The 12294-nt window shown below is 39.3% G+C and overlaps 1 protein-coding gene across 6 annotated transcripts; it reads right to left on the bottom strand.

The window, feature by feature from the left end:
- Nucleotides 1-523: 523 nt before the first annotated feature.
- On the bottom strand, nucleotides 524-10459 carry LOC101074676 (polyhomeotic-like protein 1). Of its 6 annotated transcripts, none has more exons than XM_029845352.1 (15): nucleotides 10270-10459; nucleotides 9375-9493; nucleotides 9086-9196; nucleotides 7493-7567; nucleotides 7264-7386; nucleotides 6076-6192; nucleotides 5639-5720; nucleotides 4218-5173; nucleotides 3804-3930; nucleotides 3456-3577; nucleotides 3288-3375; nucleotides 3099-3186; nucleotides 2275-2470; nucleotides 1466-1700; nucleotides 524-1373 (listed from the first exon to the last, which is right to left on the bottom strand). In XM_029845352.1, the coding sequence occupies exons 2-15, from the start codon at nucleotides 9486-9488 to the stop codon at nucleotides 1222-1224; spliced, it is 2586 nt and encodes an 861-aa protein (XP_029701212.1). In that variant the 5' UTR covers nucleotides 9489-9493; nucleotides 10270-10459; the 3' UTR covers nucleotides 524-1221. The 6 variants fall into 6 exon arrangements, with proteins under 6 accessions (XP_029701212.1, XP_011618108.1, XP_011618107.1 ...); XM_011619806.2 differs by having other exon boundaries at nucleotides 3288-3357; nucleotides 6037-6192; XM_011619805.2 differs by having other exon boundaries at nucleotides 2275-2452; nucleotides 6037-6192.
- Nucleotides 10460-12294: the final 1835 nt, after the last annotated feature.

Consider the following 12294-nt stretch of genomic DNA (forward strand, 5'->3'; position numbering starts at 1 on the left):
TGGTTTTTATAGTTTGCTAAGGAGCCTACTGATTGACCTTAAAATCGCATTGGTGAGGTATATATATACTGTATGTGCAGCTATCGATAAAAATTATGATAATGAATTGGACAGAAAAGGCCACAGGGTTCACAGAGAAGACGCAAGTTGCACAATTGCAATTTTTAAATAAAAGGTAGGTTTAACAGATTGATTCAAACAATCACGCACATTTTACATCTTATAATTCATACTCTTAACCACAAATGATCTGTAATTAACTTCTGAAGCAGAACTCTGTACTTTTAGTATTTTAGTCATGCTCCAAATAGGTGGTATAGCAGTTTTGTTGGAACCAATATCTTTGCACTTTTTTTTGTGTACTTTTATTGCCTTCTTAAATGAGAATACGGACAATAATGAACATATTTTAAGAGCTTCTTGTTTGTGCGTTTATGGTTTGATTACTTTTGTTTGTTCACAAAATGTTTTTTTGTTGGGATTTACATGTTGGTGAAGAAATTAAAAAGACCCCAGGACATGGTACAGGTATATCTTTTTTTAATATGTATTCTTTAAAATGTGTATATAGTCTCAAACACATTTTAAGGGTGGCATTTTGAAAATCTAGGATATTACATAATATAATCCACCACTGGTCCCACATAAGACACCACAAATCCTTTATACTTACACAAGCACAGACAAGCAAGTTACCAGTAATGTATTTGTAATTGGATGTAAACAGTAAACAGTTTTACACCTAATACGATGTGTAAAAAAAATAACGATAATTTAAAAAACTCAATGAACCTTATGTAAAGGAAATACTGTAGGTCCTATACAAAAGGCTACAAAAATGAATAGTTTAGTGCCGATACTTGGAATTTGAATATGTTGCTGAAGATGAATATTAATCCTCGAATCTAGAACAATTCTGATTACACGATGGATGGATTCAAACTCATTCAGACCTACATCTAACAAACAGGAATAAGGAACTGTATTAAAACAGAAAAATGACATGAGATAAACTAATCCTGAACAATTTAAATCAAGTGTACCAATACTACTAAGTTACAATATCAAGAGTAGAGGAATGCAGATTCAACAATGACCCCACATTGTTGGAATGAGAAAATATACTGAAACCTTTCAACTGCTCTGGAAAAAGTTCTAGGATTGTGGTTGTTTATAATATACGGGGCACGCAATTGAACACATACTGTAGAAAAGATGACATCAGTCCCTCAGACTGTTTATGTGGGCGCAGATCTTGAGGGCAGGGCCCAGCTTGATGTTCATGGTAGACATGAGGTGCTCCTCCCTCAGCAATAGCAGAGCCTGTCCATCAATCTCCTGGGACAGAAACTGGGAGGCAAGCTCCTCACAGCCTTAATAAAGATGACAAAGAGCTAATATTGAGATTACTGACAAAGACCGACCTAATCATTCTCAATGCCAATTAAAACAAAATGTTTCCAACCTTGCAGTGAGGCGATGAACTTTGACACTTCTTTAGTGCTCCACTCAGTGGGGCTCATGGGCAGGCAGCTGTGTGCAGAGTTTTCCGTTATGATCAAAGGTGGTGGCTGGTGACAAGAAGCTGAAGAGGCTGGAGAGAGGGACATGAGGTCATCATCTTCCTCCCCACTGGTGTCCTCCTCCGAGTGGCTGGGTTCAGAATGGCCCTGTGAAGGTACTTGGACTGAATGTGTGGCCTGAAAAATGAGGGAATATGTCCTGAATAGCATGTGGATTTGTTATTCTAGGTAGAAGCTTTTACTTGTAAAGAATATGGTGTCCAATTTATGCCACTGGACGAGTGGACCAGCTTAATAAGATTGTCATAAAGCTACCTACAGATCAACAGAGATATTGTGGCTTTTTTAGGATAATGTAATTTGGTCAGTTATTTTAACTCCTAAGAGGATAAAATGATTTTGACTTTTTTTTGGCACATTAAACATTTCTACTGCAACAAAAAACACTTCTTTCTGTAAATTTCTGTAATTTGATGTCTTGACCTGAACATTTTAGATTATTTGATTTGTAAAGGATACTGTATCTGTAAAACCCCACAATAATAAAGGAAAAAATAAAGCTAATTTAATTGTTCTGAGCACTATTTTGATAATTTACTAAGGAATTACATTTTATTGTTTGGCTTCCATCATCTCATATTAGAGCAGTCAAACCTGGTATTATTCGGTGAAATTGTTGAATAAAAACTCCTCACAAAAACAAATGTTTTTTTTCCCTAGCCCACATATGAAGTACTCTGCTCCTTCTTACCTTGCCAGGTATAGATCTCCCAGCTATTTTGGCACTTGCAATTTCAGAGCTTGTTCTCCGAGGAAGCCTCCGTTTATTAAGTCCTCCCTCCTCGTATGAGTTGGAAAGGTTATCCTTGTGGGGGTTGTGATACAGAGCACAACTCTGACCTTGACGCCCACTCAAGTTGATGTTATACCTGGGAAACCAATACATACTGCATCGTAGACAAAGAGTAACTTGTATGGTACTGAAGCCATCGTGTGCAACACATACAGTTTCTGTCTCTTTGGACCACGTGTAGTAGATAAAGAGACAAATGCAAAGCAGATGCAGCTAGTGTATTTTTCAGGAAAAATAAAACACGGACTTGAATTAATGTGAAGCAAAAACAATGAAAATTAGGTCCAGAACTGGAACTGTCATGCTTTCCCCCACCCCCCAAATTTAAGTGAGGCTGTCGGTATTCAAACACACAAATATAACAAAGCAGTTTGACACACCCAGCAGTAGCCATCTGAGAACACACACCCTGCTGAAAACTGGACCTCTATGAAATAAAAAGTAAATGATTCACTATCAACAATGAATTGTCATGATTAGTAGCTAAGCTCAGATTGTAACTTAAATAGGCTAACATAAAATATGTATTGCCATAAAAACAGAAGTTGGTAACACAAATATTGTTGGAGCATTGTTGGACTTGCTGCATTGTATCACGATAATCTCCATAACAACTATTTCTTAAATGACCCAAACATTCTGGTTTTAGCGGTAGCTCTCAGCAGTATGGTGCATTTTTCGGCTTGTGCTTCAAATGTTATATTTCATGCATATTCAAGTACCTCTTTGCACAAGACATGGAGCAGAACCTTTTTGTGCCTTTGAATTGGCTTGCAGGGGCAAAGCTTTTACAGTACTCACATTTAAGCACTGGAAATGGAAGGAAAACAGAAAAAATGGTAGAAAAGAAAGAATATATTACAACTACAACAATGTCGTATTTGTATCATTATTAGCAATTTGAGGCTTACCTTTTGCTCTTATAACAATCTCTGATTGGTTGTTGTCCGGACTGTCAGTTAACTCCTCACCAGCAGAGTCCTTTACAGAACCACATATCTGTCAATCACACATAGAAACAGTAACACAAACTATTGTTGACCAGTACCACAGGTGACCTCCCAGTTATGTATACTCACAGGGAAAGGCTCAGCCCCTTCATGGATGACAAAACCCTCGATGAGATGTGTAAGGATGTTGGGTTTAACAACAGCTTGAGGGAGAGCAGGTCTCCCTCCCTGACTGCAGACTCCACGGAATACTGTCAACACCGAGGAAGAAGACAATATGACTGCAGCAGGAGCACCAGAACTTGATGGGGAGCAGGATTAGAGGATTAGGAGCAGTAATTAAATACAACTACAGATTTTTGCAGTATAACTTTCTTCTATGTTTGGCGAATTTTGAAATATGCGGCTGCATTTTATTCTATTTCTTAAACAAATAGTTTGATTCAAACACTAGAGACTGAAAAGCCAATGTTTTACCTGATTCAAGAGGACTGTTCAAAGCCTGATCCCTGACCGGTAGAAGCTGTGCAGGAGAGGGGCCACCTTCATCAATGGCTGAAACGGAGTTTAATTTTCTTTTTAATGTGCCACTCAGCTGTTTTGCCTAAAGAAAAAACATTTCAAAGTTTAAATCTCCATTTCAGGATGGTAACCTCACCAGTGGAGTGATTTAATGTAGATTTGTAATGTAAGCACATTTACAAGGGCACTTAAGGTATGAGATGAGTGCTGCAAAAACAAAAAAATATCATCCTAGATGGAAAAAAAACATGAAAATAAAAACAAATCTTTTACACCAGCCAAATCAAAAGAAATAATAAATTCAATTTAAAAAATGCGATGGGAATAATATTTTGAGTATATTTTATCTGAACTAATTTAATAGATGACCTGTGGTGTCTCATTCCCCGGGGGGTTCCCATTCATGGTCATTACAGTGGATGATCCTTTTTGTTTTTCAGGCACCAAAGGCAGAAAGAGAGAGGACTGAGACATGGAAGCAACAGAGGGGGAAACAGTAGGGGAATTTGAAGAAGTGGGGCTCAAAATCACATGACCATTTTGTCCAGAATTTTGATTCGCTAGTGGATGTACTTGAGACACCTGAGCTAAATGCGGTGCCTCTTGAGGAGATTGAACTGTCTTCAGCCCAGCCCCTTGATCTAGGGCCCCACCCCCCTTGGAGGCAAGAGATGCCACCATTGTGAGCAGGCTTGCTGAGCTGGTGAAGACAGTACCTCCCTCTTGGCCGCAGTTACCACGAGCCATGCACAAAGCCTGGGTGTTTCCTAGTGTGCTTTTCCTCGCCCCCACAATCTGAACTGGAATATGTGGAGGCTGAGGTGGTTGCACGGTGGTGCTGACAGGTGGAGGGGCAGGCAGGATGGGAGGGGGATTCTTAGAAGACAACTGAAGGGGAAGTCGAAGAGTTTTTGGTTGAATGGGGACAGGTCCATTGCTGTAGCCAGATTTCTCTGTGTTGAGGGAGGTCTTCTGCAGTGGCTGCACCACCAGGGTCTGACCACTCACTGCTGGTTTGATGTTTGTGGTGCCAACAGAATAACCATTTGGGTGGGATGTTGTGCTGGATGTCAGGAGCAGAGTATGTGTCGTTGACGAAGCTGTGGTTCCTGTGGTAAGAGTTCGGGTATTGTGAAGCAGCAGCTGTGACAAAGGAATGGAGGATGTGCACAATGAAGGTGGGGTCCTGGAGGAGGAAGGGAGAGATTTAAGGGTGGTGGGCTGCGGGTATGTTGGGATTCTAATGTGGGGTGCCTGGGACTGAGGCTGGGCTGGCTTAGTAGTAGAGATTGACTGGCTGGAGGGCTGCACCAGAGAGTGGGTGGCTAGGAAAAAAGAAAATAAGGGAAAACACTAAAATTCTTCATTGCAAAATCTTTTGCCTAATTTACTGGTAGCAAAACTACAAAGAATCATTACATTACAATCATATTATAGGTCAAGTTCATTGCAGTCAAGGCCAAATAATGTTGCTAAAAACATGCTCATATCTCAGTAGAGTTGATTATGAAATGTGAGCTTTCTCCACCGTGTCAATGATTAATGTAGCTGTAGAATTGTACGTTCACTACAACATGAAGCAGCATTGGAATATACCAGACTTTGATGAAGTTGATGCATTCTTTAAATAAGCAGATCACAAATGTATCTTAACTTTTTGTAAAACCAATTTAGAGATTTGCTTCTTTTCCTTTTCGCTGTATATACAGTAGCTGAAATAAGGCTTCCAAAATAAGCTTAAATATTAGTCCAATAACAGTTTTCTTGCTATAATTCTATTCATAACCTACCAGAGTCGCTCCTGTCAGGTGCTTCAGTCTTAACACTGTTTCCTTTGGAACTAGCAACACCTCGCATGGCTAGATACTGCACCTGGAGGAGAGAACACACATATTTAATTCCACATTATTCATACAGCGTCTGTTACAATCAAGATAGTCTCTTGAGAAACCCAGAGTCAGGAAAAGGAAATGAAGGGTAAAAAAACAAAACTCCTTTCCATGGGAAGAAACAGGTTCACGTTGGGGTGAAACTCCTGCCTAGACCTATACCAGAATAACTAAGGTGATTTTGACTGGAAAAGATGACATATTAATAAAATTGTCTTTAACTAAAAATAAATTTTATTCAGTGGTAACTCATTCAAACACAGAGGATGGAAATTTTCTTCAATCATAAACGACAAAACCTGATGATTATCTGAGTGGCCATCTGATGTTGGAGTTACTTCTTGTGGTTCAGCCTGTGGCTGCTTGGTAACAGCTGTGGCAGCAGCACCAGCTGCTGCTTGACCAGGCATGAAGATGAGCTGCGAGGAGAGAGGGGCCCTTAAAGAGCGGTTGACCTGTAGAATGATAAAATAATAGTAGTCATGTACCTTCAAGCCCAATTACAGAACTACGCAAGAGGCTGGGCACAACCTGGGAAAGCCACCAACTCATTGCAGTGCTATTCTGCTAGCCGTCAAAAATATCTGGGAGGAAGGGGGAGCGCCCTCAGAAAACATATCAACTGCATAAACATTAACAGTATTAACTTATTTACTGTTAGTGAATTTTAAAATGTATTTAAGACAATTACTGGGATGACAAATGAGACATTATTCTCAAAATTCCTTAAACTTTAATTTTTTCAGCAATCATTCCAATGGTTCCCAAACATTTTTGCAGTTTCAACAGTAACCCTGCACCCCCAGTCATAACTTTAGGCCACCGTTTTGGTGAATAATTACTTTATGGAAAATGTTCCAGTTTTTAAAGGGGATATACGGTTTTTGCCAGGGCTTTACATATATTATTACATATATTTGCATGTGTGTTTCAAAGGGCCCCATTTGAATTTCTGCTAGACTGTTACATAAGCTTTGCGCTGGGTATTTTCTCCCATAAAACCTGTTCACGAGTTTGCCAACTTTCTCATTCTTGCTTCACCTATACACAACTGCCTGCTCTGTGATCAAACCAACAGTGAAGGTCACACAAACCCATCCTTGCGTCTTCCCCCCAACAGAAAAGGAAAGTGCAAAAACAGTCTGAGGGCAGTGCTCCCAGTAGCTCATTAGGATTTAGGAGGAAAGGCAGCCAATCTGGCCATTCAGAGTAGGGTTGCGAAACTGGTGTGTTAAGAGTCCAGCTGCTAATCCTTTATTTTGTCAACCAGCAAACATTACCATTTTATTTTCAATTTCAAGTTTACAAAAGCCGTGGCAACTTGCATAAAAGGAGCATATGTCCATTTTAAGGGTTACAACAAAGTGACTGAGTTTGAGATGTTTGCAGCCTCCACTGTATCCCCAAAGCCAAGTCCATTCCACAAATTATGTCAATTTAAGGTCTTTCCCTTCAAAAAAAATAAAAATAAAAATAAAAAACCAAGACGCACAACATTTATAGAGCTTCAATGCAGTAATACCTACCCTCAGGTACATCTGCCCTTGTCCCCCAGCTGTCCCATTTAGCAACACAGATTGGCTGACTGTGGATGCTGCAGAGGCACAGACTGGATGGTTACTAGTTGGTGATCCAGATGTTATAGTGGTCTATCAGATCAAAGTGATACTTTAATGTTTTTATTGACATTAATAAACAAATAGGGGTTATTCACATGCTGTGACAAATTTAATTCTTAGTTTGGTTGTGACATACAGCTGTGGTACTGGTGGTCTGTGAGGAGCTGCAATTGCTGAATGGAATGGACTGACAAGTCCCAGCGAGAGTAGCCTTAAAGAATATAAAGACAAGATTGAGGATGGTGATTCAAATGACATCAAAGGCTGCAGGAGAACATGAGTTAGAGTTTTAATTCTGAATAATGACAGTACATCATATTTTCCTCACAATTACCAATAAATAACACTACAAATAAATGTTGAAAAGGCTTCAATTTAAGCATTTTCTACAGGAGACTGAGGACCAAATCCAAGTTGAATCAAATTAAATGTCATTTAATATTTTATTGGCTGTTCTGTCTTGGAAAGAATGCATTCACTGACAAATATTTCTGTGTGAAAAGTTTTGAGAAGAAAGATACATTACCTGGCAAAAAAAATCCCCACCTGCCTTTAACTAAGCAAATAGGTGACTGAGCAATTATCTTCCTATTCGATAATTAATGCATGGGCATTACCTTTCAGTTGGCAACAAGATATTTAACCCTAACTAATGCAATGAATTTCTTCTCATTTCTTACAAAACCATGAAAAACCAAAAAACACATCTCATGGTTGTGGAAAAGATGTTACTCTGAGAAATCATTGACATCTAGACAAACTAGACATCTACACAGAATCATCTAAGGAGATTACACAAACTAATAAAGTTGGAACTCGCCAATCCATTATTTAAAAAACCCATCATCTTTGAGGAAGAAATGTGGTCAGACATGGGCAATCACTTAAACGTTTGGTGAACTTAAATTGAAGAAAACCAAGAGTAGAACAGTTTAATTGTGAACATAAGAGCATGTGGACAAGCACATTTCAACAGGAACTCTGGGGATTTGCACTAAACAGCTGTGCAGCCTTAAGAAACTCATTAATTGGTGAAGTTAATTGGAAAAAAGGCTTCAATTTGCTAGGGAACCTAAAATATGGACTTTGGAACAATGCAAGAAGGTCATGTGGTCTGATGAATAATGATTTATCCTGTTCCAGAGTGATGGGCACATCAGGATAGAAAAAAGGCAGATGATGTGATGCATCCATCAGGCAATGTGATGTCAACTGACTAACAGAATATACTGAGTGACCAGGTTATGCCATCACTAGATCAATGAAGATGACATTCTGAAATTCAATGGGCTCAAATTGTGAAAGAGTGGTCCAGGAAGCATGAGACATCATTTTAGATCCTGGATTAGCCACCAGAGTCCAGACCATAACCCCACTGAGAATCTTTGGACATGCTGTACAAGGCTTTGCACAGTGGTACAAACTCACCCATTGTTAATTCAAGATCTTGATATAACATTAATGCAACACTGGATGGAAATAAAGCTTGTGACATTGCAGAAGCTTATCAAAACAATCCCACAGCAAATGGGTGCCATAATCAAACCTAAAGAAGGTCCAATGACATATTAAGAATGTGTGTGACCTTTTTTATTTATTTTTTTGTTTTAAATGGTGGCCACTTCGTTGGCAAGGCTGTGTAGAATCTGTTAGAAATTGTTTTCAGTTTTGGTTTTGAGATTTTGAAACATTGTTAGGCATAGTTAAAATTCTGAAAATAAAAATGTACCTGCTGCACTGCAGCCAGATTCTGCAGCTGGGCATTACTGATCTGCTGCTGCAGCATCAGTTGCTGGAAGTACTGAGCTGCATTAGGCTGCCTCTGTAAGGCCTGCAGGGCCTACAAGGATGGAGGAGACAAGAAATGTTTTTAAAAAAATTGCAAAACAGAAATAAAGAAAACAACACAACATTATTTCAAGAAATAATGAAATAATGAAGAAATGGGTCAGGATCAACTCAGTATTCTCGCTCCCTCTCTCTGACACAAATGTACAGAGAGAGAAAGAGTAGTGTACCTGAACAGCCTGTCGTTCATACAGAGACATGGAATTTATGGTAGACTTTCGTGAGCTTGGCCCTGATGCTTTTGTTGAGGCCCTCTGCTGGTTCTGCTCTCCATCAGCTTCCATCCGTGCTGATGACACAGTGTTAAATATCTTTTTTCACTTAATCCAATCTAATCCACTTTATTAATATAGCACATTTAAAATTTAAAACACTAGATGCAAGGTAACTGTCTAAATAAAATGTAATCCAAACACGGTGACAAAAAAAACATGAATCACTTGTGCAAATTCATTAAATGCCAAAAAAAGAAACTTAATGTAATACGCATGTCTAATAATGTCTAGAAATAAAATTATATCAGATGAAGCAAAATGATTGTTAATGATAATTGTAATTATTTGTTCTTCAGTATTGTGATTAGCAAATTAGATGTTTCAATAAAACATGAAAAATGCTTGATAACCTTAAAAAGAAAGAAAAACGTGTGTCAATTTCCACATATCAAGATGTCAAGCATAATTATGAGATCAGCACAGTAAGTTCTCACTATTTTATCACACCTAAAATACAGAATATTAATAAGATATGCAGGAAACAGGACAAAGCTTAAAGAAAGATGCTGTTGTTTGATGTCTAGAATGAGTTTTGTGCATTTAAACAGTGAATCACATTATTAATATAAATTACGAAAAAGAAAACTATATCAAATTGGGGTTTTTTCTATGCAGTGCCATCATCATGCATTATCCTATGCCAAAGTGTAACCTGCGATCATTTGCACCAAGCCTTTCTTTCAGTTCATTCACTAGCCCAGCGCAGAGCTACTGTTAGCTAGAAACAGTGACTCCTACATCCCTCTGCAGATAAACTAAGCTCATGTTTGGCCAGGAGCTCCATGCTTACCTGACGCTTCGCAAACTGCCCAGGATGCGCGCACCAATTAAATTTGGAGCTGTTGAGCGGCCTTTAGAACCTACACGGAGGATTGTCTTTTAATTCATTTATTTTTTACAGTACGAGTGAGCAAGCAACGATGGAGCTGTCGCTGCTCGGTGCTAGTTGGGCTGTGTTGTTGGAGGGTAACGCCCACTTTTCAGCTGATCGGGCTTTTCCGGCGCGATTTGATGACGAAACCTCAGGGGGAGCCTTGAAATGCTGGGATATCAGACTGGTATTGTGATTTTAGGAATAACTGTCAAAGACAAAGTTAAATCTCGGATTATTACGATAGAAAAACACCAATATGCTACATTATCTGGAAATTTTGAACCCTTTATTGCTTCAGTGCAGCAGAAATTCAATCTTTGTCATTGGTTTCTTAAGTGGAAGGAATGCGGACTACTATGGCTCATTTGATTTAATTTGGAAAAAGAAAATACAGTGGTATTGGTGGTAGTTGCTCAATCTGTTGTTAACAGAAGAGGAGGTTTCTCAGTGCTGTCAAAACACGGAAGGTGTTCTGATAGAACAGGGGAAGGTGACAGAACACCTTCAGGGCACTAATGAGGTTCCCCTGAGCAATGTACCGAACCCACAAATTTGATGATGATGTATGATGATGATGTTTGGTGATGTATTCCTTCTGTTAAATGACAAGGCCACTTATCAATGCATTACAAATATTCATCAATATTCTAATATTTCACCCTGCAGCCATTTTCTATTGTAAAAATGTACACTGCTCAAAAAAATTAGAGGAAGACTTTTTAATCAGAGTATAGCAACCTATCAGTCAAACCTCTGGGATATTGATCTGGTCAGTTAAGTAGCAGAGGGGGTTGTTAATCAGTTTCTGCTGCTTTGTTGTTAATGAAATCAACAACAGGTGCATCAGAGGGGCAACAATGAGACGGCCCCCAAAACAGGAATGGATTTCCAGCTTGAGGCCACTGATACTTTTTCCCTCCTCATCTCTTTTGGCTGATTTTTTACTGACTGACTTTCTACTGCTGTAGTTATTCATTTGGCTTGGATCAACATCTCTGTTGATAGCATGGTGCGGTACCTGGACACTACAGAGGTTGCACAAGTAGTCCAACTCCTCCAGGATGGCACATCAATACGTGCCGTTGCAAGAAGGTTTGCTGTGTCTCCCAGCACAGTCTCAAGAGCATGGAGGAGATTCCAGGAGACAAGTAGTTACTCCAGGAGAGCTGGACAGGGCCGTAGAAGGTCCTTAAACCCTCAGCAGGATTGGTATCTGCTCCTTTGTGCAGGGAGGAACACAATGAGCACTGCCAGAGCCCTACAAAATGACATCCAGCAGGCCACTGGTGTGAATGTTTCTGACCAGACAATCAGAAACAGGCTCCACCACACTTGCCTGTCCTCAAAGGAGTGCCCGCTTTCCTTTAAGTGTAAGTGGACTACTGAGTCCTGACCTGAAGAGGTGGCACATCTGTGTTGTGCCATTCTTCTGTGGAGAGGTTGTTTGGTTTCCCCAATGTACAGTTCCTTGCATTCCTCCTGGCACTGTACACCATAAACAACATTACATTGTTTGTGTCTTGGTGTCTTGTCCTTCGGGTGTACCTGTCTCTGTCTGAGACATGATTTATCTTAAATGTCACATCAGGGTTTTTAAGTTGACTGAATCCTCCTGAAATTTCTGGATCTTAAAAAATTGATTTCAGCTGCATGAGGTAGGGCATTGTCATGCACCATAGGTAACCTTAGTCAATGGGTCTGAGGATCCCAGCTAGCAGCTATGTTATTTATAGCTACCACGTCATCATCAGCACTATTTCTACAGTGCTTTAAAAACAGCTACAGCTGGAAAGAAATTACTAAAGTGCTATAATAATAAAGGAATCATAATGGTAAAATAATAAAACACTAAAACACAGGCAGAGTCTTTTTAAATTCCAAAGAATAAAAGTGGGTTTTCAGACAAGTTTTAAAAATTAACAGTAATGGGGCTAGTCTGAT

The sequence above is a fragment of the Takifugu rubripes genome, chromosome 12, assembly GCF_901000725.2.
Source record: "Takifugu rubripes chromosome 12, fTakRub1.2, whole genome shotgun sequence".
NCBI lineage: Eukaryota > Metazoa > Chordata > Actinopteri > Tetraodontiformes > Tetraodontidae > Takifugu > Takifugu rubripes.